This window comes from Dasypus novemcinctus, chromosome 17, assembly GCF_030445035.2.
Source record: "Dasypus novemcinctus isolate mDasNov1 chromosome 17, mDasNov1.1.hap2, whole genome shotgun sequence".
In the NCBI taxonomy this organism is placed as follows: Eukaryota; Metazoa; Chordata; class Mammalia; order Cingulata; family Dasypodidae; genus Dasypus; species Dasypus novemcinctus.
Genome location: NC_080689.1, coordinates 20856997 through 20884722, shown reverse-complemented (window position 1 = coordinate 20884722; position 27726 = coordinate 20856997). Strand labels below are relative to the sequence as shown.

General features: G+C 37.7%; 1 protein-coding gene across 1 annotated transcript; it reads left to right on the top strand.

Annotated features, from left to right (window-relative positions):
• The first annotated feature begins 10741 nt into the window (after nucleotides 1-10741).
• On the top strand, nucleotides 10742-26837 carry FAM98A (family with sequence similarity 98 member A). The gene is made up of 8 exons (XM_012523065.4): nucleotides 10742-10907; nucleotides 13602-13750; nucleotides 15801-15935; nucleotides 19455-19639; nucleotides 20605-20685; nucleotides 21205-21321; nucleotides 24789-24956; nucleotides 25045-26837. Exons 1-8 carry the CDS (start codon nucleotides 10855-10857, stop codon nucleotides 25705-25707), a joined length of 1551 nt encoding a protein of 516 aa, XP_012378519.3. The 5' UTR covers nucleotides 10742-10854; the 3' UTR covers nucleotides 25708-26837.
• Nucleotides 26838-27726: the final 889 nt, after the last annotated feature.

Here is a 27726-nt window from a genome sequence, read left to right as displayed (position 1 = left end):
TGGGAGATGAATCCTTCCCCGCCACCTGAATAATCAAGAGTTTGGCAAGACCTTTGTGTGCACACCGGGAGATTGTGGAGCCAGACGAACAGCACAGGCTCTGGCCCTAAAACTGATGAATGAGGAACTTAGTGACTTGGCCGGTGACCCCCCAGCACTATGTTCTGCTGGCCCAAACATTAACAATAATGGTAGCATTTGTCTTGATATTCTAAGATCACAGTGGTCTTCTGCTTTAGCAATTTCTAAAGATCTTTTATCGATTTGTTCACTGCTATTTGACCTTAGATGACCCCCTAGTGCCAGAGATAGTCCAGCTCTATAAAACAGAGAAAAGTACAACAGAATATCATGGGAATGGACACAGAGTATACCATGTAATGCTACCTTAAAGTCAGAATAACCTGCATTATAGCTGGATTCAACTTTTATTTATTTATTTATTTATCTCCCCTTCCCCCCCACCCCGGTTGTCTGTTCTGTGTCTATTTGCTGCGTCTTCTCTGTCCGCTTCTGTTGTTGTCAGCCGCACAGGAATCTGTGTTTCTTTTTGCTGCGTCATCTTGTTGTGTCAGCTCTCCGTGTGGGTGGCACCATTCCTGGGCAGGCTGCACTTTCTTTCACACTGGGCGGCTCTCCTTATGGGGTGCAGTCCTTGTGCATGGGGCTCCCATACACGGGGACACCCCTGCATGGCAGGGCACTCCTTGCGCGCATCAGCACTGCGCATGGGCCAGCTCCACACGGGTCAAGGAGGCCCGGGGTTTGAACCGCGGACCTCCCATGTGGTAGACGGACGCCCTAACCACTGGGCCAAGTCCGCTGCCTGGATTCAACTTTAAATTACTGCTCCCCTGTCTGATCTCATCTTTTTCTATTTTATTTTTTGTTTACTTCCCTCCATTCATTCATATGCTCCTCTAAGAAGACTTAAGTTCTTCCAGCTTTGGATAATAATTGCTTCTAGAAACTGTAGAGTAGTCACGAGAAGAGTTGCCCAAGATTCAAAAATTTTTTTAAATGGAGCATATGTATTATGTAGCCAATGTCTTCACTCTAACATGGTTATGAGACTAAAACCCTTCCTCACTGCTCTCAGATGCTGAAGAAGTCCTCTGAGGGGGAGGGAGGTGGATGTTCAGTTGTCACATCAAAGGAAGCAGCATTACTCTATAACAGCATCCATTCTTTAAGCCTTCCACTGTCAGATTTGAGGTTACATGATATACTTTATGCTCATAACTGAGGTGGCTGGAGAACTGGTATTGAATTTATAGCATCAGCAGAACAGAAAACCTGATGTATGCATGTCAATAAAGGAATTACCTGCTCTCCTTCTACAGAGAATGGTAATTGGAAATCAAACACACTTTGTATTTCAAAACAGGGTCTCAACATTTTGTAAGTTTCATCTAAATTGTTAGGAATTTTGGAGCTATATCTTTCAATATACTGTTTAATATAGCACTGATTAAATGAAGTTGTCAATGGATGAGAGATCAACTAAGAAATCAGCTATTAATTGATTTTTCTTTAATAAAATTGCATAAACCAAATAAGGAAATAAAAACAGGGTTCTGTTAAGGATAGGGTGGATTTACCCAATTAGACACAAAAATGTTTGAGAACCAAGTCAAAGATTCTCTAAACTGACCTTCAGGTCCTGGGTTACAAAATGGCTCCCGGCAAAGGAGGCACACAATGTGAACTCCCTACCCTGACACAATCAGACTTTGGGAATGCGCAGCTTGCAGAAAGAGACGCAGGGGAAATAAAACAAGAAAAACAGGCCTAAGGGCTGACCAGTTAGTTTCAGGAAAGTTTCCTCCTGCCTGGATGTTCCAATAAGTCGCTAGAACAGAACTCGCCCCTCAGCCGCCATTTCCTTTTTTTAAAAAACTATAAATGCCCCGCAATGCTTTGGAACACCAGCTTTTACTTGGTGCTGCCCAATTTGCAAATTGTTACAGGGTTAATAAAGTGCTGGTCATTCTACTTGCAGTGGCAGTTCTTCTGACAATTATAGCATTAGAAGTGGGATCCGAAGGCACTGCCCTTGGGCCTCGGAGGTCTCCGCGGAGCCCTTTAGGCTCTCCGTCTCCTCCAGCCTCGTCCAAGGTCAAACGTACGTTCTCTCAGATACAAGCTCCATTTTTGTGTGTTGCAGCTTTATTTTCAGTTTGTTCCGAGTTTAGGTAATTAACCTCTGTTTACTCTCCTGGTCATGGGTGCTGGCAGTTCAAAAGGGGCTTCTCAGTTGCCTTCCGAGGCTCCAGCCCACGGCATATTCAGCACTATCGTGCTCCTTCATGTTTGATTTTTGGGCCAATGGCAAAACTTCACCCAGGATAGTTATCCAATCAGTGGCCAATTTGGGGATCCTTTTCATTAGATAAATGTGTGTTTTTATGATAAAAATTGGAAAATCATGATTCTAAAATAAGACAAGTATAATGGGGTACTTATTTTGATTGGTATTTCAAATGGGTTCAAGATTCTAAAATTTCATCCCTAAAAGACACTGTCTCTGAATCATCTCACACTAATCAATAACTAAAATCCCAAATTCTCGAGCCCATACCTTCTTCTCCACCATCTTCATATCCTCCTTTCAAGCCAACCTTTCTGAACACACCACCTTTTCCTCTTCTTTACTATTCAAACTTCCTTTCCACTCTGAGCCCCATCTTCAGATACCTTTCAACATAAAACCTGCAGAAAATACCAAGTCTGATGGCACTTAGGGGCCTTAAAAAATTACTTTTGCCACTTGGCCTAAGGCCAAACTCTAATAGATAAAGATTCCTTAAGCCAAAGAAAGACTCTAAAAAATTTACTGAAGACTAGCTCATCTTAATTCAGGCCTATCAACCTAGCCTGCCATGCTTTTATCAACTCATTCATTTGTTAGCCAGATCCAAAATTGATTTAGAATTCCAAATTGGAAGGAACCAGAAAAAGATAATGACCATTAAAATAGCTCCCCTCATTCTACGAGCTAAAATCATATTTCAATAATTATTAGATGCCATTCCTAAAGCCATGCCCCACAAGATTGACTGGGCCAAAGTCCAAGGCTACAAGCAGAGTAAAAGTGAACCTGTCTTTGATTTTCAAGAAAGACTAGTACATTGCTTGCCAAACATACCCGGACTATCCCTAGATGAACCTAGAGGCCAAATTGCTTCTTTTTTTTTAAGATTTATTTATTTATTTTTATTTCTCCCTCCTCCCTCTATTGTCTGCTCTCTATGTCCATTCGCTGTGTGTTCTTTTGCATCTGCTTGTATTCTCATTAGGCAGCTCCGGGAACTGATCTTGGGACCTTCCGGAATAGGGGAGAGGCAGTCATTCTCTGTGCCACCTCAGCTCCCTGGTCTGCTGCGTCAGTCCCTGGTCTGTGTTGCTTTTTGTTATGTCATTTTGCTGCATCAGCTCTCCGCATTGGCTGGCACTCCTACACGGGGCAGCACTCCACATGGGCCAGCACTCCATGTGGGCCAGCTCACCACGCAGGCCAGCTTGCCTCCACCAGGAGGCCCTGGCTATCAATTGCTTGAGTCACATATGCTTCACCAGAATTGCTTTTAATGATATGTTTGTTAATGGACTAAAGACAAACCTTGGTACCTTAATAAAAAGGCACGGGCTTGACCCCAATACAGAGCTGACAAACTTAACCGAATAGTTAGCGTGTACTCTAGAAACCAAAAAAGCACACCAAACAAGCCAAACTACTTGCTTTACAATTACAACAATTGCAGGCCCTTCTGAAATCATCCTATACCCCAAGAGGCCATCACTGCAAGAGACCAGAGCAATGGAAAAAGGACTACTTTAAATTAAAAAGTAAACGTCATAGCAATGCTGCAAATCCACCATATAATGTCCATTGACTGCCCTCCAAGGGTATTTTTGGATAGCTTCCAGACCTCACATTTAACCAGCAAGGGGAAACAAAGCTCAAGATTAATGAGAAACTTGCGCTTTCTTAATCAATACCAGCACAACTCTCTCTGCTATTAATTCCTTCCTATTGAAACAGCCCATACCTCAGAGTTAAAATATTCTGCAGATATTGTGGGGGTCTCTAATCAAGTTCAAACCACTTCTAAATATGCCCCAATCTCAGTTACCCTAGGACAATTCACAGAAATGCATACTGACCCAGTTAATCCATTAGAACAATATCTCCCAGTGGAAGTGTGCTCTCAAGCTTAATGAAATGGGGAAGTAATTTTATTTCTACCTGACCAAGAAGAGCCTATGGAAGGAATCAGGCTGTAAATTAGATCCTAACCAAAACATCTGGATAGGGCCTACTAATCACCCAGTGTATTAGCCTGCCAAAGGGGTGTTGATGCAAAGTACCAGAAATCTGCTGGCTTTTATAAAAGGTATTTATTTGGGGTAAAAGCTTACAGTTACAAGAACATAAAGAGTCCAACTCTAGGTACCATAAGAAGAACTGTCACTAAAGTCAGCTGCCACGTGTTGAAACAAGATAGTAGGTAATCTCTGCCTGGTCTCTCCTTCCTTCTTCCTCCTAACACTCTGTGGTCCCAGTTTCTTCTGATCTCAACTGTAGGCTGGCATAGGGCTCATTTATTTCCAGGCCTTCTCAGCTGCTCAGCTGCTCTGTTCTCTTCAGCTGCAATAAGGCAAATGGCTCTTCTCTCTTCTTGGGGCTTAAGCTGTTTCAGCCTCTCCTTTCTGTCATATGGCAGGACCAAAATACCAAGTTCTCCCCTCGTCCCTGCCTATAAAGCTCTATCTCTTCCTGTATCGTCTTCTGTGTGTGAGTCCACTTATATCAGCCCACCAAGAGGGCAGGGACTCAACTCAAAGTCATACACTATTGACGTGATCAAATCTAAGCCCCAAATTGATTTTATTAAGTAAACTTCAACTGAAAGCAGGAGGATTGCATCCAGCATCCATGTGGAATCTAAGCCCCCTCTTGTTACAGATGTGGAGTGGACACAACTATTCCAAGGTCCACAAGTTGGAGGAAGAGAGTATGGATTAGAGTGGACTTACTGATAATCTATTCATGAACTATTGTGATTAGTAATAGAAGAAAATGTGGCATTGGTGTGGAGAAAGTGGCCATGGTGGCCGCTGGGGGTAGGGAATGGGAGGAAGCAATGAGATGTGGAAGCGTTTTCGGGACTTGGAGTTATCCTGGGTGATGCTGTAGGGATAGTTACCAGACATTGTATGTCCTCCCATGGCCCACTGGGTGGAACGTGGTAGAGTGAGGACTATGATGTGGACCATTGACCATAAGGTGCAGCGGTGCTCTAAGATGTATTCACCAAATGCAGTGAATGTCTCATGATGATGGAGGAGATTGCTGTTATGGGGGGAGGAGTGGGGTGAGGCGGGTGAGGGGTATATGGGGACCTCATATATTTTTAATGTAATATTAAAAAAATAAAGACAAAAAAAAGTTTGAATTTAATATGATCAAAGGGTATCATACCAGAGGAACAGACCAGTTTAAAAATATAACCCTTCTATTTTGGGGATTCACAAAAATAATCTCAAACTGTCACACCCAGTATTGCCAAATGCCCTAAAATTATCAGTGTTTCCAGTACTTCATTCACTCACACACCTTGAAACAGCCAAAACAATAGAAATAATGGAAAAAATACTGGTAGGAACGCTTTTATAATATTACTCACCAGGTCCATACTTCTTGTCAAACATGTCAACAAGACAACCCAGGAAAGTCCTTGAAGTTTCCCACGGGACATTTTCCTTTACCTTCCAGGCCATACTCTGGTTTCTCTTCAGATCATATATACCTTTCACCTTTTACCTTCCAGGCCAATACTACTCTGGCAAATGGACTTTATCTAGCTTCTCCCTTCTCACGGATATAAATAAGCATCAGTAATAATCTGTATGTTCTCTCACTGGGTAGAAGCCTTCCCTTGTAGACAAGCTACTACCTCTTTTGTAGCCAAGAAAATACTTGAAAACATCATTCCAACTTGAGGCACCCCCACCAAACTTCATAGCAATCAAAGCATTCATTTTACAGGACAAATAAAGAGTTTACCAAGTATATAACAGGATGCATTACTCATGCCACCCCCAATCTTTCAGCCTGGTGGAAAGGACCAGTGAGATAATCAAACAACAATTGGCCAAACTTAATGACTCTCTAAAATTACCCTGGCCTAAAATACTGCCACTAGTCCTGCTCAACCTTGGCTCAACCTCTTTCAGAAAACACAAACCCCATGAAATTGTTACTGGAAGACCTCACATATTGCTTACAGGCTCTAAGACTGCCCAACAAAACCTACTTAAATTTTGTGAGGCACTAATGACCTCCTCTAGAGCTTATGTTTCACAGGTTGAAGAAGGCCTTTGAAGGAGGAACACATTGCCAGACTCCAGCTGACTTAAAAAATCTGCAGCCTGGAGAATTTGTGCACTGGAAAAGGCATCAATTAAAAAGCTCTTTGGAACCTCAATGAAAAGAACAATATCAGGTCCTTCTCATCAATCACTGTGCTACTAAACTTGCTGGTGTAGGCCCTTGTATACACCTTCTCAACTTAAGCAAGCACCAGATAACCATTAGAAAAGTATGGTCACTGGTGACCTCAAACTCACCCTAAAAAGTTTCAGGTCACCCAGAAGTAGACAACAACTGATGTGGATGGCTTTCCCCACAAACTATGTATCAAAAACATGCATTGTTTCCTTTTCTTTCTCTTTCCTTCCTTGTCCCTCATCATTTGCCATCCTTATTTCCCCAGCCATACAAAGGGCTGCCAATTTGGGCAATGTGTCAAATTGCTGGATATGTGCTAATTTAGATTCCACAGAAGGCCCCCAGTTATTGGCCATATATATGAACATTCAGACCTGGATAGACATAAAACAGAGTTGCAACACCTACTCTCCAGTTCAATGGACTCACCCAGAACAACTAACGGGGAGGAGATGATGGACAAACAACATACCAAGGAACCGAGAGTGCCCACAACCGCAAGCGAGTCCCATCCATCAGATGTATGGGATCGAGGCCCCCCTCAATTAATGGTCCAGTGGGCATCCCCATCCCAGAGTCCTCAGGGTTGGGGAAGCGAACTATGGACTAAAATAAACCTACTAGTATTCTACTGTAGACTTATTGTGATTCTAGCAATGGAATAAATACCATTGTGGAGGCACTGATACATGGATGTTCTGGGGTTAAGGAGAGAGAAAAACAGGTGTAATAGAAGGGCATTTTCGGGAATTGGGAATCATCCTGAATGACATTACAATGATAGATACAGGCCATTATATATCCAGTCATAGCCTACAGAGTTAAATGGGAGAGAGTATAAACTACAAAGTAAACTACAATCCATACTTAGTGACAATGCTCCAAAATGTGTTTATCAATTGCAATGAATGCACCATACTGATGAAAGATGTCGCTAATATGGGATAATGTGGGAGGTGTGGGGAGCAGGGCATATGGGAATCCCCTATATATTCTCCGTAACATTTATGTAATTAAAGTATCTTTTAAAAAATAAAAAATGTGGAAAAAAAAATGGTTGTCCCAATGGATGTATCTTACTCTTAAAGATAAGGAAGCCAAATAGCACAAATTGCCCAGACTATTATGAATTTATCTTTGTCATAAACAATTATAACAGCCCCAGACTCTATCTAGGTACTACTTCAGCCAACCTCTGCAATCAGACCCTTTAGTATGACCAGGAGGAAGGCAAATGATATCCTCTCTAGGACTCTGATGATATACTTAACACTTAGGATTTTTTTTCTTCTTTATTTTCTTTTAAATGTTACGTTTAAATAAATGAGGTCCTCATATACCTCCCAACCCCCTACCCCACTCCTCCCACATCAACAACCTTTTCTATCATCGTGGCACATTCACTGCACCTGGTGAATACATTTGGAGCACTGCTGCACCACATGGACAGTGGTCTACATTGTAGTCTGATTTTAAGCCAAATAAAACACTCTTTACTACCACTGGAAACTTTTCGGGGTATTGGAATACCAATATCGGCCTTTTCTATAATTCTGACAATTATACTATTCTCAGGCCTCACTGGCCACAAGTCCCTAATAGTACTTCACTCACTTACAACCATTCCCACAGCCCATTCTATCAACTACATAGCAATGTCCATTGTTCATATTCCACTAGACCCATAATTTTATACTTTGCCAGTAAAGATGCAAACTACTCCATATCAGGAGGTTGAAAAAGGCAAGAATAAAACCAGGAGATTATGGATAATACTTTCACTCTCAGTCTGGCTGGCAGAGACTCTTTCTTTCCATGTTGAAAAAACACCTATATAGCCTTACCACCAGGCAGGAGTGGGACTTGCACAGTAACAGCCATACTCCCCAACCTAGAGGGGCCAATTAGTAGCCAGCCTGGGATCTTTCACTTATTAACTCAAAAAACCTAAGTGGGTCTAAACCCATTAATTGAAAGGCCTAGTATAGGCTGGAATCTTTTGAGAAGTGTATTTTTGTTTCATAGAATTCCTCAGTTTGAAAAAGCCATCTGAAACATGTCAAAAACTGTTGAGGGGGAAGCAGATGTAGCTCAGTGGTTGAGCACTTCCCATGTAAGAGGTTCGGGGTTTAAATTCCGGTACCTCCTAAAAACAAACAAAAAACTACTGAGGGCACTTTTAATAATACCATCAAGGCACTGGAGAACTAAAACTCAAAGTAGATAGCTTAGCACAAGTTGTCCTATAAAACAATAAGGCACTCCATATCTTCACAGCTCAGCAAGGAGAGACATGTGCCCTCTTAGGGGAGCTGTTATGTAAATAAATCTGGCAGAATTGAACAAAACATTAAGGATGTCAAAGAAAAGATTCAGATACTGCAAGAAATAAGGTCTCCCGGAACCTGGGGTTTATTTAGCTGGCTGAATCATGGATCTGGAATAGAGGCATATTCCAAACTCTGTCCATCTTTTGCACCTTAAAATTATCATAGTATCTTTAATCGGTTGTTTTATTTCCAGAATAAAGGCTATGGTTCAACAAAATCTCACTTCCAAAATCATGCTGATAAATCAGGTGCTAACTCTCCAGGCCTGCACTTCTGATGCCTTACAGGACAAAACCTCTGATAACTACTTTCGCTTACCCCAAAATACTGCTGCCCCAATAATATTCCTCTTGTGTCTTTCAGAAATCTTGTGGTTGACCACTGATGGAATCCATTTTTCCAGTGTTGCTTCAATTGATCGTAATGCCTTAACTCCCTGGACATGACACTAGACTTTCCAGCCACATGAACACATAGGATATCCCCCTAGCAGCATGTGACACCACAGAATCAATCTTTATCAGCGGAGCTTTCAGCGAAGCTTTCTACAAAATAATGTAAGGAAAAGGGGGAAATGCTAAAGGATCTCTAAATTGCCCTTCAGGCCTGGGGGTTACAAAATAGCTCCTAGCAAAGTAAATGTACAAGGTGAACATCCTGTGCTGAAGCAACCAGACTTCAGGAATGAGCAACTTGGAGAATGAGACAGAAAATCGGATAAAAAAAAAGAGGCCTATGCGCTGACCAATCAGCTTGGGACAAGTTTACTTCTGCCAATTAGCAGCTAAGCAGCTAGAACTGAACTCGCCTGACAACCGCCATTTTCGGGACTTTTTGTTTTTTGTTTTTTTGCACTATTTAAAAAAAAAAAAAAGCCCTGATTTTACTTGGTGTTTCCCAATTAGCGAATTGTTATACTACTATTAAGCCTCTCTTCCTTCTATTTACAGTTCTTTTGACAACTATAAAATAAAGTCTACTGGTGCCAGTGTGAAACGCTTTAAGTCAATGTCTATAAATGTAACATCATGACAACTTATTTTTTCTAAATGTCATCACTTCATTCTTCAATCATTTCCAGGCAAATACCCAATAACTATTAAGTCATAGCCGATCACGAATTGAATGTTATACTCAGCTGAATAACATTAAAAGCAATGATATTGCAGCAAAAAAAAAAAAATTTATTCACTGTCTAAAGTGAGTGGGTTTAAGTACATTCTATTTGATAAGGGATGAAATCTCCCTACTCACCCCCACCCCCTTTAAAATAGAGCGCTCAGGCCTGGAAGGGATTAAGAAGTCATTAGAGTTCATACCGAAAAACAACACAACTTTTCTAAATACATCCGTGTCAAAGCAAAGTTGACTCCTTCCTAACCTTGAAACGCAATTACTGCAGCCACAAGAAAAATAAAAGGCACCGTTATCTGCCTTTCTCGGCACACACGGCCTGGGCTATTCCTGAGCTGGGCAATTAGACGCGAGCTTATGAAACTTCCCTCTTAATCATGAGGCACAGTTAAAGCTAGCGCATGCCGGCAGGCTAAGGGGTACCACTCCAGCTGCTCCCAGGACTCCAGGGACTCCACGTTTCACAGCCTACGCCCACCCAAGCACAGAGACACCCAAGCTCCTCCCCGGTCTTCCTCGCCCCAAGATCCACACATGCGTACACCCAATAAAGAAAGAACAGCGCTCTCCCCTTTGGCCAGGTCCCCACGCCCAGCTGCCACGCAGCCAGTCCTCCTGCCCTTCTTCTGGCGGCTGGCTTCATTATACAGGTACTACGCATGTGCAGAGCTGTGCCTCCAGGCAATCCTTTGGCTGGCAGGAACGCGGCGGCAGGTGGGACCAAGCTTCTTGCGCACGCTCGGGACATGCGCAGTTCAGGAGCTGAGGCGCCTGCTGTCGATTTGGAAGTTCCGGGAAGGTAACGCATGCGCGAGAGTACGCGTTGCCGGCGAAGAGGGGAGCCTGACGCCTCGGAAATTTGAATACCACAGTAGCATGGAGTGTGACCTCATGGAGACTGACATCTTGGAGTCGTTGGAAGATCTAGGGTAAGGTTGCCAGGGCATGGGTCTCGCAAACCCCACACTGCCCGGTCCCCCGGGAACTCCTCCTCCACCCCATTCTGAGACACCAGCTCTGTCTCCACGCCGCACCCCGTGGCTCCTGGCTGTCGCCTTCCTTTGGCCCCGGGACCCCAATGCCACGTCCATTGCCTGCTCCGCGGGCTCGGGGCCCTCCAACTCCGACGCCCTGAGGCCCACCCCATGCTCCCTGCAGCCGAGTTTCCCGCAGCGTTTGTCAGTCATGCGTGTCATTGTCTGGCCTCTGGTTGTCGCCCCCACCCCTCACGTCCAGCTCTGCTTGCTCCCCATCCTTCTACCCTAGCCCCTCTCCGCAGACGTTGCCAAAGTTGATTCTCTCCCTTCCCACTTGCCCTCCAAACTTCCTGCTCCTCTCTCTCTGCTCTTGAGCCTACCTTACCCCACTTCTCTCCAAAAATCTCCTTTGCTCAGTCATCTCTCTGCATGCAGCCTGGCTTTTCCTGTGCTCTGCCTCCGTCCCACTAGCTAGCTTACTGATGCACCTATCACTCCTCCATGGGAACCACTGGCAGTTCCCTGGACTCTAACACTTAGCTTCATTGAAACACCCTTAGCTCTCACCCTTCCATCATCTTCCCCCACCAAATTTCTGCATATTTTTTTTTTGCATTTTGTTTCTCCTCCTCGTGACAGCTACCCAACCATACTTTACCAATATCTAGAAGCTGGAAGTAGGGCTTCTTATCTGACTGGGTCACCCAGATCAGAGTACTCTATTAAAACTTAAGAACTTAGAACTCCTTTGGCTAAATGTGGTTCAAAACAAATTGTATGATTAACTATTTGGTCACGGTACAGTGTCAAAAAATACTCTTTATAAGTAACAAGTCCTTTATCAAAACTTTCCTTTACCCTTTGAGGGGAACCTTCTTTAGGAAAGGACACTGTTAGGGGCCCCAGTGTCTGCCCACTTAACTAACTTGCTGTCATGGTAGAAATTTTTGGGAAAGGAAGTTATCAGTGCTTTATCATCTTTCTTTGTCAAGTGAATTACTATTTTCTTTGGAACTTGCTCTGAATTTTCATGAATATTTCAGACAGTATGGGACCAGGGGCTTATTTTTTTTGATTAGGGCATAAGCAAAAATCCCATTCAGGATAATGGTCTCTTTTTGATGGACTAATCAGACTAAATTGCTTGCTCACACACGATAGCATTCATTCAGTAAACATTTTTGAGGAATGCTTGCTTTCTGGCAGGCATTGGGGTAGGTACAAAGGGTATACAAGGTTAGGGTAGAAGAGAAGTTCACACAGTCTAATGTGTGAATACGCTGTGAGGAGCACTGAGAGCCCCTTCCTTTCTTTTGCTGTGAAAGGAAAGTAACACTTGAGGTTAGTCTTTGAGAAGAAAGAGGTATTCCTTATTAAATATAGTCATATTCTGCATGGGTGGAGGCTTAAGAATTGGTGACAGATGCTGTTTCTTCCCAATATTCTTGTTCTTTTACTCTTTCAACTACAACTTTCTTCTTTTGGGAACTATAAGAGTAATTGTTCTTGTAATAATTGTAAGCCAAATAAATAATTGAGATAGTTTGTAATGTAAATCATGGGCCGTTCTGGAGACTATATCAGTTTTAACATGGTGGTGGTGATCAAGCATTAAAATTCAGCTTTAATGATGGCTGGTTCGTGTGTGTTTTTGAAGGATTCATGGAGAAATCTCTAACCTGGCACACACTAGGAATTCAGGAATTACATATCAAAAAACTAATAAAGTCTATATGAAACATGAGAAATTCCTAGGTCTAGTCTCTTAATATCAGATTCTGAATCTGGATGGCAGAGTATAGTCTCATTTTTTGTATAATACTTTTTCCATTCCATAAATATATAATCATATTTTAAAAGCATCGAGTATCATTGTTTCTCTAAAATACCTCAAACATCAAATTATCTTAACCATATTTAATAACAGTATTTCAATCAATATTTCATTTAAAAGAGGATAAAATAATCCTCAAAAGAATATATACTTTAAAATAACTCGAGTGGCAAATTTCTTTAATTCTAAAATATAGGTAATTGAGATTCAGTATTACTATTGTCTTTTATGAATGTTTGAACATTTTATAATATTGTAAAAATCAGACTTTTACACCCAAACAGCAGCTTACCGGCAATTATTAATCTTGACATTTCTCTGGTACTATGTCTTACTAGTCTTAACTGTCATTAAATATAGAAAAAGCAAATAAGTGGTTGATTGAAAAGTTTTTGCTTTTAAAGAAAGTCATTAAAAATCTAATTGATTTCTGAAAAAATTTCTAAGTTTTATTTCTGTAATAGTAAAACATAATATTATTGGCTATCACTTGTTAATCTGACTTTAATACTCAATTCAATTAAAGTAAGATAGCAGACCCTTTGTACAATAAATGCTTTCAATAAATTTACCGAAATTGATATAGTATATATGATTCTTTTAAATAGTCATATAAATTTTAAAGGGTTGAAATGCAGTTACGATTTAGCTGGTTTTTCTAAGAGTATAGTTCAAGTTTTATTTCTATTTGCATGTTTAGAAATTGGTTATAATAACATTTCTTTTAAATTATTGCTTAATATGCAAATAATATTACTATACTGGGTATGATTTTATATTCTTCTTCTGAAGTATAATTTCTTGCTCACCAGTTACAAGGGTCCGTTGTTAGAAGATGGTGCTCTGTCTCAGGCAGTCTCTAGTGGAGCCAGTTCCCCCGAGTTTACCAAACTCTGTGCTTGGCTGGTGTCTGAATTAAGAGTACTCTGTAAACTAGAGGAAAATGTACAAGCAACTAACAGTAAGTAAACATTCACTTTTAGGTGCAAAATACAAAATTAAAACAGGGGTGTTATTGATTGAACATTAATCAGTACTAATGCTGAAAGCTCAAAGTTTCTATAAATGTAAAGACAAACCTTGTAAGGAAGCCAAGATTTTCTTCCCCTTCATTGTTTTTAGAGACAAGGAGATTCAGAAGTTGAAAAAAACAGAATAGAGTCACATATATAGCTATTAAAAATTGTGGAGGCTAAACAGACCCCTTACTGAGAAACAAAAAGGATGGAGTAAATGAACTTTTCATACTTCATAAAACATAACTTGTGAGATCCTAGATTGGTGGCTAGAACTAGAAATTAGGGTTTTTTCCCTAGGACTATCCAATTCCTTAAGTATATATAGCATTTAGAGTAAATGCATTGCAATTTTTTTATGAATGGCAAGAAAGAGAACACTTTATTAAGAGGCTTTCTGTATCACAGTGAATATGATTGAAACTCCAGTATCACCCGATTTAGGGGATTAAGAGTTGTTTTATATTTGCTATTTTTGTTATTGCTGTAGCGCTAGTTTGTGGATTCTGCAAAAGACACAAAAGCTTGGAACCTGATGATGCTCCTTCTGGTTCCCTCCTACCATAGATAAACCTATAATAGGAGTCCAAAAAAAAGCCCACTATTAACCCACCCTTAAGGAAAATTAAGGTTTGAAGATCCACTCTCTTGAATGGTTTGTATATTTAATGTGAACATGTTAGTTGCATTCAATTCTAATTATTAAGGAGAATACAGTGTAACATAATAGCAGCTTCTATTTATTGAGCACTTGCTATGCCTAAGCAATTTACCTGATTAATTCGTTTAAAACTCAGGGTGACCTGATGAGGTAGGTTTCATTACTTTTTTATACATTGAACAAAAAAGCACAAAGAAGTTAGTTGTATTGTCTGAAGTCACACACTGTAGTGATGGAGCAGGACTGGACCCCAGCAATCAGGTTCAGGAACCAGCACTTTCATCCACTGAATTGCTCTTGACCTAACATTTCAGAGATGGTAGGAAACTTTGAAAGTACCTATACTAAGTGACGACTGTTTTTAACCTGGGCCTCTTTGTTCAAATGAAACATATAGACGCCAATATATAAATCAGATAAAAGTGTGATTCTATTTGAAATCCAAAGTGGGTTCCTTTAGCACTCCTCATCCTCCCCAGCTGCTCCTAAAGGAACTCTGTGGATCTCTACGGTTCACAGAAAACTGTTTGCAAGGCATTGATAATACAACCTTCTCGTTTTACAGATGAGAAAATGGACTCAAGTCAAGTAACTCAAAGTTTGTCATTTAATTTTTATCCTTCTTTGATATTGAATAGGGAACCATCAAAATAATAAGAAAGAGTTTTTTGTGTTTGTTTTTTAACCTTGGCTCACCCAGTGAACGCAATACTTTATCAAATATTACAGGAATATGGAACTATTCACCATGTCATATTTAGTCTAAGTGGGACTATTAGGTACAAGTGAAACAACTGAAGATTAGTAGAGTAGTTAAATTTTTCACTTTGTGGTTCACAGGAAGAGCAAGGGGGGAATCAGTGAGTGCTACAGTATGTGGGGAAGGTTTCAGTATGGACCAGGCAACTCTTGGGCTTTGATGTTTGGGTGGGATTTGATGGAGGTGTGAAGAATAAAAGACTTCTCAATCACAAGGAAATGATTTAGTGAAGTGGAAGTGAGTCTCACTGCTCCTGGCCTGGCCTGACATGAATATTTGTGGGGGTGATTATAACTGAATATCCTGGGAAGGGCAAACCAGAGGGCCTCTGAAGAATATTTCAAGGTAGAAGAATTAGATGAGATGAGGCATTTAAAATTCTAAAAGAAAAATAAAATAAAAATTTTAAAGGAATAAACTAATGAAAACTATTAAGGAAAGTTGGCAGTCTTGTGAGAAGGATGAGTTAGGAAAGGAAGTCAGGAAAATCCTATTAAAATTTTAATTTATATATAATTACAGTAATGGGAGGGAAATCAGTATTATTAAATAAGATTATTTTAATTCTTAAAAGGCCCAAATGAAGCTGAAGAATTCCAGCTTGAGGTGAGTGGGCTACTAGGGGAAATGAACTGTCCATATCTTTCACTGACATCAGGGGATGTGACCAAGCGCCTTCTTGTTCAGAAGAACTGCCTCCTTTTGCTCAGTAAGTTCATAGCTACAAGAATGTAGCATTTATTTCCTATTTATGTTTTCTATGATTATAATAAACTGGCTGTTTTGTTTTGTTTCATTATGGATTTAATTCAGAATGCTTTTTTTTTTTTTTAATTTAAGAAAACAGCTTCTTAAATTACCAATTTAGTTGAAAGTCATTTCAACTTTGGTGGTACTTGAGCTATTCCACTTGACCTGAAGTAGCCATTGGTAGTGTTGGAATGTTGTTCAAGTGTGTGATCATTAAACCTTAGAATTCTGGACTAGGCGCTCATATTAAAATTGACTTAGGAAGACAGTGTAGGAATAGTGAAGGTATTTTTTAAATTAATGTTGTGAAGAGATAAAGCATACATTCAAGTTAATGCTAAATGTAACTATTTAAAGCATTTTTGTCCTGTTGATATTTCTTTGTAGATGGTTAATTATTTGAGAATTTTGTTTTTATTTGTAAATATGTCAAATTACAATGTAAAGGTTCTCTAGAATAGTAGTTGGCTTCTTCCTACATTTACTGACCATTCTGGAATATAAATTTTTATGAAAAGTCTTTTCTTCCTTGCTTTCTTATATACCAACTTATATATAACACCCTGAAAACAGTAAGTAGACTCACAAATTTTACTGCTTTTTATAAGCACTCCAATAAATACAACCAATATTCTCAGAATTTTTATAGCATTCTAAAACATATTTAGATTACACTTTAGTTAACTATTATAGTTCTTTATTATGACACACAATTCAGAGGATTTTTACATGCTTGAATTTATTTTTACAATTGTGCTATGATTTCTGAAGAGTAATATGACTCCTGTTTTGAAGGTTCAATTTTTTTTTTTTTTTAAAGGAATTTGTAGCCATTAATCTCAGGTAATAACCTATTCCAGAGTGACTTTCTTAATTTTTCCTTTGCCTGTCACACAATTGTTACTGAGGGGATATGCACATAAGGTTAGAAAGTATAGCTGAATATAGTCTTATGCATTCATTCTGTATCCTTAAAATTATATATTTTCCATAACTAGCTCAAGCACCAATATATTCACCAATTCTTCCTTTGTCATGCTTCTTATCTTCACTGATAATATTTATTATTGGTAGAATAATAAATTCTACTTATCTATTATATGTATGTTATGTTACATAGGAAGATACCAGCTGTCTGGAATTTTTTAAAATGACCCTGACTAGCTAATTCTTCCGAAGAGCTCAGCATTTGCCCTTTTAGCACTGATAACTTGTAAAAGCAATTTGAATCTAAATCTTTGTAAAATTATTTCTTAAGCAGACTGGACTGAACATTGTTTTGAATTCAGGCCATAATTATAGGCTTTATTTTCATGTACCATAACCTCAAAGGCTCTTGAAGAATATACAACTATTTGCTCTTCAAATAAATGACTGAATCAACCAAGTTGCTTGCTCTTTGAATTCTTCATAAACGCATCCACACTGCTCCTTTTCCTTCCTCTTCATCTTCACTTACGCTTTTTTTCCTTCTTAACATATTCCTCTCAGTCTTTATCCTCTCTTACAATCATTTCATTCTCTACCTTCTCCATGTAAATATTTCTCATCTTTTCAAGGATTAGTTGTCACATCTTGATGCAATAATTTTACTTCTTCAAGGACCTTTGTCTCACTAGTTTAATTCTTTTAACACATTGTATTGTGTGGGAGGTCAGGGGATGTAACAACAAGCCAACCTCATTAGAATTATTAGTAAAATAGACTGGAAAAACTCTGTGAGTCAGATTAAGGACTTTGTTTGGCTCATCATTGACCTTTGTGGTTCTCAGATGGGTTACCTTGGTAAAGTAAGTCAGATATCTGAGTTCCTAACAGAGAGCTGTTTATGGTTTTGTTTTTTGTGGGGTTTTGTTTTTTTTTTTTTTTTGCACTTATTTTTTATTTAGATTGTCAGTAAGAATAATTTTGTTTTTGTATCTTCAGGACCTTTTCTGGTGCTTTGAACATACCCTTTCAGTTCATGTTTTTTGATGATAATTACATTGGGGAACTAGTTTTGTAAATGTCTGAGTATGTTGCCCCAAGTTAGAGAATCAGTTTATCAAATCATACAGTATATGATGCTGTAGAACTGGATCCAACAACTTCTTAAAGGGGCAGATAGTAAATATTTTAGGCTTTGTGGACCACAGATGGTGTGTGTCCCAACTCCAACTACTCGACTCTGTCATTGCAGCCATAGATAATACATAAACAAAGAGCATGATAGTGTTCCATTAAGAGTTCATTTACAAAAACAGTGATTATTTTCATAAGGGGGGGTACTGTTTTTGAGTTTTTTATGTATTTGTATTATGTTAACTTGTAAATACAGTTTGCTATATCAAACACATTAAAATTTTATCAAACCCATTTAAAATGATCTTTCCAGAAACTTCCTATATTTATTGTTCTAGAACAAGAGTTGCCAGCTTTTCAGAAATGATGTGCCAAAATTATTACTCCTGTGCTTATTGTGTTGCTTCTTGGTTATAGGAAATAAGATATTAAAACCGGTCATACTTTTATACTTCTAATAAGATTTAGTGGCCCAGAAAATGTCTTTTTCCAAAACTTATATATTTTCTTATATTGTCTGAAGGTTCTTACTTTGTCACATACTGAAATCCAAGGGATTATTAATCATTTTTTAATAAAATTTAAATGTCTTAGGAAGGTTAAAGGAACATTACTGAATGTTTATACCTTAAACTGAATTATTACCTGAAACAGATTGCTGCCCTCACTATACCTGGCCGAACTCAACATACAAGAGGATGGATGATATCGTACAGATGGGAATTTTACCAAGGATGGATTTGAAAGGGTTTTTTGGAGGGATGAGGGAAGTATGGGAAAGTCTTGAGAAGAATATAGATGCAGGAGGATTTTCTTTGAGCAGCCAGAGGTGACATTAGGATACTAGAGGCTGTGGAAAGGAACTTTTGGGAGTTTCATGCCTTCCCATTTCTCTTTGTATGCCTCTTAAATAAGTTGAACTTCAGCCACTTAGAAATATTGTTTCATGCCAGTTCTAGACAGGCTGCCTGAGTATTGAAAGGAAAGAGGCAAGGTGGATGTATCACTGGCGCTCATACACATGATGAGAAAGTGAAAAAGGTAACCTTTTTATTTGTCACAAAAATTGGCCACCTGCCACATTTTGCAAATGTGTTAACAGATGCTTACCCTGGAAGTTCCTTAAGAGTGAAATTAAAGAATCCAATTTTATACTTGATCTAGTGTGATCCTTTGGTTTCAAAGAATTGCTTATTTTTAAGTCAACCTTTAAACATTATGTATCAGTTGAATATCAGAATTACAGAACTGATTTATGTGTTTTTTCATTCACAAGTAAAAGTGGTTTTCTTTGTTTTTGTCCATTCTTGCAGCTTTAAAAATTACATATCATTAGGTCTATAGAGTTGTGACCCAAGACTTATAACTATTAACTATAGCTGTATCTCATTTTGAAATCTTATTTTGTTTACTTCAGCATACCTCATCTCAGAGCTAGAAGCTGCCAGAATGCTCTATGTGAATGCTCCTCCAAAAAAAGCTCAAGAAGGAGGCGGTAGTGAGGTCTTTCAAGAGTTGAAAGGCATATGTATTGCTCTAGGAATGTCCAAACCTCCAGCCAATATAACTATGTTCCAATTCTTCAGCGGGATTGAAAAAAAAGTAAGACCTTTAGTACCAGATTGTAGTGTATTAAAGGCATAGTCTTTAATTTGTATGAAATGAAACTATGACGTTGATTTTTTTTTAGTGGGAACCTAATGTGCATATTCTTAAATAATTGCTACTAAATGAGTTTGGGGTTTTAAATTCTAGGTACTTTAAAGAGAAATTAATATTTTATTATTTTTTTAACATGTTAGCCTGTTTCTTTTTCTAAAAGGAAACTTTACTTTCTTCATTTATAAAATGAGACTTAAGTCCTTTTAAAAATCATTTTATCACTGAACTTTGTTATACTTAATTTTTTAAAGGTCTTTAGCATTAAATATTTACCACCTTCCTCCCCATTGACTGGTCAGTAAAGGATGTTAATGTTCTTTGTTTTTTAATCCAGTCACTTCAAGTCCTATTTGTTTTACTTGGCAAACTAGATTTGTTGAATGCTAACATAATCTAGATGTGAAAATAAATCAGACCTATTTTCATGCCACAAATTATCAGCAGTTATGGTTTTCAAAAATATAATTGACTAGGAACAAGCAATCTTACTAATAATCTTTGTTATAACAAAGTTATTCTCTATATATATGTCTGCTGGACCCTAAGAATTGGTACATTTGCATTTTGGGATAGATGCACACTCTTTGGCTGAACACTATGGAGAAGTGGCAGTGTATTGTAGTGCAGATTTTCTGTGTGTGTTCATTTGTCATTCAGCACATACTCATTGAGTGCCTACTGTCGTCAGGCACTGTTCAAGGTGCAGTGAAGAAATCATACTTCTGTAAGCACGTGATGAGTGGGCAGAGTGAGTGCCTTTTTTCATGTAGATCTTTTGTATTTCAAAATGTCCTCCACCTTTGCCTCTGTCAGGAATCTTCTTTTGATGGCAAGATATGATGGGAATTGGGCAAATGAGGAGGATACGTTTTACTTTTTAAGATTTATTTATGTTTTTGTGTCAGTTAAAGGAAACATTAGCAAAAGTTCCGCCTAATCATGTGGGAAAGGCTTTATTGAAGAAACCAATGGGACCAGCCCACTGGGTGAGTAGTGAACCATACATAATTATTTTGATGTCAGTATTTATAAGTTGTGCTTTTTAAGTTATATTTTCCTATTATGTAGTTTTCAGGTGGACTTTCTTAAAATGAGTATCGTTTTTGTGAATCTCAAAACTAATGCGGAATAATTTTGTGTAAAATTAGAAGACTTTATCTCATCATTTGTAACTATCACACAAAGCTAAATAAAATAAATTGAAATTCAGTATATGTGTTTCTAATTGCCAAATTGGTTACGTTCAAGACAAAAAACCACATTACCTTGAGCTTCACACAGTGAATTATGGGACAGCTAAATGAGAATTGTGTGTTTTACAATATTCTTTATTATGTTTTGATACTTAAATATTTTACCTGTCCTTTTGTCTGGTAACTAATGATCTCTGTGGAAGGGACTGTGTGTACTAAGTGCTGGATATACACTTATGAATAAAACGATTTCTGTTTTTTTGAGACAGGAGCAAGCAGATTTAAATTCTAAGTGGTCTTACTTTGTTTCAGGAAAAGATAGAAGCAATTAACCAAGCCATAGCCAATGAATATGAAGTTCGGAGAAAGCTGCTAATAAAACGTTTGGATGTCACTGTACAGTCCTTTGGCTGGTCTGACAGAGCTAAGGTACACATTAAGTAATTTAAAAGAATAATATTTATAGACATTCCTGTAAATGTCTATATACCTGAGAATTCCTAGCACAGTTCAGGTACAGTGGAGACTGCAAGAGGAATACATAAAAAACATGTTATTTTTCAACAAAACTGGATTTTATAGCTCCCACTGGAAACATCCATTTGTGAGAGAAAATTAATATATGAAACTTATTAAATAATTCTGTTTGCAAATTATTTATATGCTATACTTTAACACCTGGTCACTTAAGTTAGAAATAATTTTGTATAACCAAATGCAATGATCTACTTATAGAGAATTGAATAATCTGCTAAGACTTTATCTTAGTTTAGTTTAAATGAGATAAATCCAAGTTTTATTTCAGTTTAAATGAGGTAATCCAGGTAAAAGTCTTGGTTATTCAACAAATATTAAATACCTACTATATGATCAGTATGAGAGAATTAATTGGCATGATTGACTAATTTGACCTAGGACCGTAAAATGGAACTATTGTAATAGTTGGTCCAGATGTGTTATTGCTAGGTATTTCCTTAATTGTTCATTCATCTTTGAAAACAAGTTTTCATCTGAATTTTAATTTACTGAGAAAATCGAGTTTTTTCTTAGTTTTCCAGTGATCTTGCTATTATAATAGTTTTACTTAAAATCTTTAAAACTTAGCACAGTTATATTTGTCTTTTCATTGTTAGGGTAGATATTTATAGAATTTGAATATTTTAGAGTTAGGATTTAAAAATAAGTCTTAACCCCACTCATTTTATAAGCAAGAAAATGGAAACCCAGATAAATGGAGACTTTACTTAAGATCTCACAGCTAGTTAATAGTAATGCCAGGAATAACTTTAATTCCCTTCTACCACTGTTATTTAGAAAATAGCAGTCCTTTCTCAAATTATCTTTGAATATAAATAGTCATTTCATTCTCATCATGGTGATATATTTGAAAAACAGTAACTTTAACTCTCAGCTTTAAAAGCATACAGTGATGGATAGAGTGCACCAGAAGAAGTGCACCAGACCGAGGTTCCGGGCTCGGCACTTCCATTGATAGGCTGTACAACTAAGGCCCATCAGCTTCCATTTGCTCGCCTCATTTTTAATATCTTTAAAGTGATATGGTTAGGCTAGGTGATATTTAAGATCCTTTTGAACTAACATACAAAATTCTATGAAATATATAAATTTATTGGAGAATAAGGAAAGACTATACAAATTAATTTGCATAAATTAATTTTTTGCTTCATTTAATGAAATGTATTGCACTTTGAAATTTCATTTTAAATCAGTGTTATATGAGATATACATCAAACCACTTTTCAAAGGTGTTTGTTTCCATTCAACGAATATTAATTGACCACTTATTCTAGGTACTATAGGGACTACAGGGAGTAGAAATATAAGACATATTCAGGAAATGTTCTCCAGATAAGCTACTGGGTGGCAATCCCTTTATCCTTTCAATTCAAGAGGTATTTAATGAATTAAAAAGTCACTGATTATCACATCATCTTTGCACAACAGCTAAACTCATTTTAGTATTATCTTCCTCACTTTGTCAATGTGCACAAGAATAGTGTACATACCTTTTTGCATCCTATTTTTTTTCACTTAATCTAAACATTTTCCAATTTTCTACATATTAACAAGTTTCTGTGTTGTTTAATGACTACTCCCTAATTTATTTCATCAGGTGTCCCTAGTATTAGACCCATATTCACTTTTCTGTTTCACTTAAATCTTGGAGCACATTTCACTTTGGAACACATGAATTTTATTTTTATGTTATCACTTTTATTCTTCTTAATGTTAGTATATAAAAGTAAGATTACCAAATTAAGAATTTTAACATTTCCGAGGCTCTTGAGACATATTGCACAGGTAGATTGCATTAACATATACCCTCCACCCAGGTTGATATTTGAATACCTGTGTATAGCCAACAAATTTGTCAAATATTTTTTGTTCTTAAGCTTTTCCCTGCTTGTTTTATCTGTAGTTGTTTTTACCCAAATTTAGCAAATAGGAGATTGCTGTTGTTCCCAAATTTAGATTGTTTCAATTTGCATTTAATTCTTATATGAAATATATGTATTTTTTGCATTTTTTCATACTTTATCTTGTGTAACCTTTCTCTTTATATCCTTTGCTTTTTTATCTTTTGTGGTCTTGTTTTTCAAATACATGTGAACAGATTTTTTTTTATTGTGACTGTTAACCTTTTGTAATCTTGAAATTATTTTATGTGCTTTGACAATTGTGGTTATTTAATCATTTAAATAAAATTTATTAAATAACCAAATATATGCATCACATTGCATAGTATACAAATAAAATAAAATAAAACATATATTAGCCTTACATGGCAAGTTTACCTCTGCCGTTGCAACAAATTCACTAGAAGAAGCGTACTCAGAAGGTAGTGAAAGTAACCGGAGAAACCCTGTGTGATACCTGCTAAGGCATCTTGGTGTGGTTTTGAATGAATGACTTGAGAGTCTCTTCACAAGTTGAAAATGTGGCCCAATTTAGCCTGCCTTCTCCTCCAATAAGAATTTTTAGAATTGAACTTTGTTTCCAAATTCAACAAGCTATATATTTCCAATAAAACTATACCTCTAGTAATAACACATTCCAGATATTCTGCTCCACTGAGCATTTGTCAATTTCAATTTTAGATTTGGAAAATAACATCATCAAGCATACTTTAATTAAGTTGTTGAGTAATAACTGTGAACATTTATTGAGAGTTACTTATCGCCCAAGTACTATCCTAAATATTTCATAGCAGTTATGACATTAATCTTCGCATAACAACCCTGTAAGTTAGATGCTATTGTACTTCTTATTTAGTTCAAGAAACCAAGGAACAAAGGCTTAGTGACTTACCCAAGTTTCCTGATTTCCCAGTGATCTGTCTATCTTTCTGGAGCTAACAATCTTAATCATTAACTTAGGCTTCCACTCTATGCTTAAAGTAGACTCTACTTATTACTTGCTATTTATAATAGAGGGAAGTATTAAATGGAGGACCACTTTTGCAAGAAATGTTTGTTAGCAAAATAATTACTAGAAATTAGTCCCAGCTAGCATTATCTTATAGAAACCCAAGGTGAGAAAATTTAAAAACCAAATTGTTGAAATAGTTTACGTTCTTATATATAAATAAATGAAATAATTGTTTTTAGCCCCACGATCCTGAAGGAAAACCCTCCACCCTATCACCCCCCACCTCCCATCATCATTCCTTGCTTTATCAGCAAGTCTGGCAGCTGTATTGTGTGATAGTTCTTGACTAAGTCAGAGCAATGGTGAGTATATTAACATTTTTCTCCTGTCTGGAACCTAGTAAATAACATTTAAAAGACATTTTAGAACTCTTTAACTCATTGAATATGAGCACATCTTGCATTGTTTTGAAAATTGAATGTCTTTAAATACTTTTCTTTCAACAGAGTCAGACAGAAAAGCTAGCAAAAGTTTACCAGCCAAAACGCTCAGTCTTATCTCCTAAAAGTGTTATTTCTGTTGCCCATCTTTTGGCCGCAAGACAAGACCTGTCAAAGATTTTAAGGACAAGCAGTGGCTCTATTAGAGAAAAGACTGCCTGTGCCATCAATAAGGTGATTAGAAAACCTCTGATTTTGTCTCACATACTTTTTGTTTGGTTTTTTAAGTAAAATAGTTTAAAATATCTTTCTCTTCCCACAGGTTTTGATGGGCAGGGTACCTGACAGAGGTGGTAGGCCCAATGAAATTGAGCCTCCACCCCCAGAGATGCCACCATGGCAGAAAAGGCAAGATGGTCCCCAGCAGCAAGCAGGAGGCCGAGGAGGAGGGAGAGGCGGTTATGAACATTCCTCGTATGGAGGACGAGGAGGTCATGATCAAGGAGGAGGGAGAGGTGGACGTGGTGGCTATGACCACGGTGGTCGAGGGGGCGGAAGAGGAAATAAGCATCAAGGAGGCTGGACAGACGGAGGGAGTGGAGGAGGAGGTGGCTACCAAGATGGTGGTTACCGAGATTCAGGTTTCCAGCCAGGTGGCTATCATGGAGGCCACAGTGGTGGCTATCAAAGCAGTGGTTATGGTGGCTTCCAAACATCTACATATACAGGAAGTGGATATCAGGGTGGTGGGTACCAACAGGACAATAGATACCAAGAAGGTGGGCACCATGGTGAACGAGGCAGTGGCCGTGGAGGAAGAGGTGGTCGCGGAGGCCGAGGTGGTCGCGGAGGCCAGGGAGGAGGTTGGGGAGGGAGAGGGAGCCAGAATTATCACCAAGGGGGTCAATTTGAACAGCACTTCCAGCATGGAGGTTATCAGTATAGTCATTCTGGATTTGGGCAGGGAAGACATTATACTAGTTGAGGCTACAGAACCTTACATTTTGCTAGAGCTCAAGTAATAGAAACTTAGTTTCAGAATCCTGAATCCAGGATTGATTTTGAACTCAAATGAGACCACAGGTGGCAGGCAGATTCCTGCTTGGTATAAGCATTTGTAGGTCCTCATTCAATTCTGTTGGTTTTTTTTAATGGCCTTACATAACCCTGTTTATTTGAGAGACACATACAACAGTTCTCCTTTGTAGGAAGAATTTTTTTAAAAAAGTAATAAAATTGCCTTTACTCTGACCAGTCGACTAATTCCACAGTCAGAACATGCATACTTTTTCGAAGAAATTGCTGGAATAAGTAGTCTTCACCTGGTCAATATGCCATTTTGAAATTGGGGATTCTTCTAGATTTTTTTAGATATACAACTAGGACAAGTTCCTCATAGTAAAAACCCATGTTAAGTGTTTTGCTTAAAATATTCTAATGCCTTTTTTCCAAGCACAGTTCTGCCCCTGGTTGGCTTTTTTATCCAAAGAGGTTATGCCACATTTGCTTCATGGTAGAACTTTCAGGTCCGTTCCTATTAAATGAGCTCTTCTGCAGATAGCACATTCAGTAGCCTTATCCTCTTGATGGAATACTGTACCATACACTCAACTCCGAAAACCTTGAACACGGCCAAAATCCATAAAGATTATAAAATCAAACTCAGTTGTAAACCTATATAGTATATGTAGGCATCTAGTTAAGTATAGCAATTCAAACTGACCTGCATCCATCCAAAACAAGTTTCTCCTTCAACCTTATTTTTACTTGAAATTGCTAGAAGAAACAGCAAACTGAAATTTGTTTTATGCATGAGTTAATACTGCTGGCTCAGCAAATACAAGTTAGTTTGCTTTGGGCAGGAGACTTTTTTTGTAATGGAAGAAATGCACTACCAACTAAGAAGACAGACTTTTGCTTAGTGCAGGAGGCCCTTTATTATTGCTGCAGAAAACAAAAGCCTAGCTGAGTTGATGTTTTACATTCTCCTTTACTGAAATCTACATGACGCTTCTTGCTGGGTTTTTGTACATGTAAACATTGTCAAGCTGTGAAAGAAAATGGCTGGAGGTGTGTTTTGTGTGAAAGGTGAGCAATAAAGTTATCTGTAAGTTCTCTTTTTGGTTTGAGTTTTATTTTAGCTACTTGATTTAATGGAATTATTCTTAACACTTGCTTCAGGGCCTCTGTTCCCCAAATATTCTTACATATATCCTTAAAATCTTAATTTGTAGTGAAAGGTAACCCCTATCCCAAAACCTTAAATATATTGAAAATAACCGTTTCCAAGTGTACCTTTTACTAATAGCTGTAAAAGTCACTACTCATCTCTGACCACTGGATGTAGCTGTTGCTACACATATTAGGCAAAAATAAATCAATGGCTTTGATCTGTAGGGGTTTTTCTATTCTGTTTCCTTCCTGCTAAAGAATGTGGGGATGTTTTTCTTAAGAGCAAGTGTAATATAAGTTTGTTAAAAAAAAAATTCTTTTCTTACTAAATTGGACTATTTTAGAGTGAAGAATCGACTCATGTCTTGTTGCTAAAACTATTCTGTTAGTAAGATAAGCACATTCTTCTGAGAGCTGAAACCATTTTTGAAGATTTGCCATGATCCTTTTAACTTAACGTGTTTTTTTTTTTCAGCTAACCTTTACCATTTGAAAATGTTCAAATTTATAGTCAATTTAAAATGATTTTATTTATCATTAAAATTAAGATTTTAAGTTCTGCTTGAAAGTTGTGTTGGTCTCTTTATGCAGTTAAGTGTGTTTAGTATGTATAGGAGTTTTCCTGTTAAAAATAAAATTGTCAAAGTTTCATGTCTTAAAATATTTTATAACTTCAGACTCCACATTATACCTAATTGAATATGTTCCATTCTTTTGACAAATATAATTTTGATATATCTTTACAGTTATTAGATCACATTTTAAAATGTGAGCATATTAAGAACTTTTAAATGATCATTTCTCCATGATGGCTGTAAATATTACATCTTCA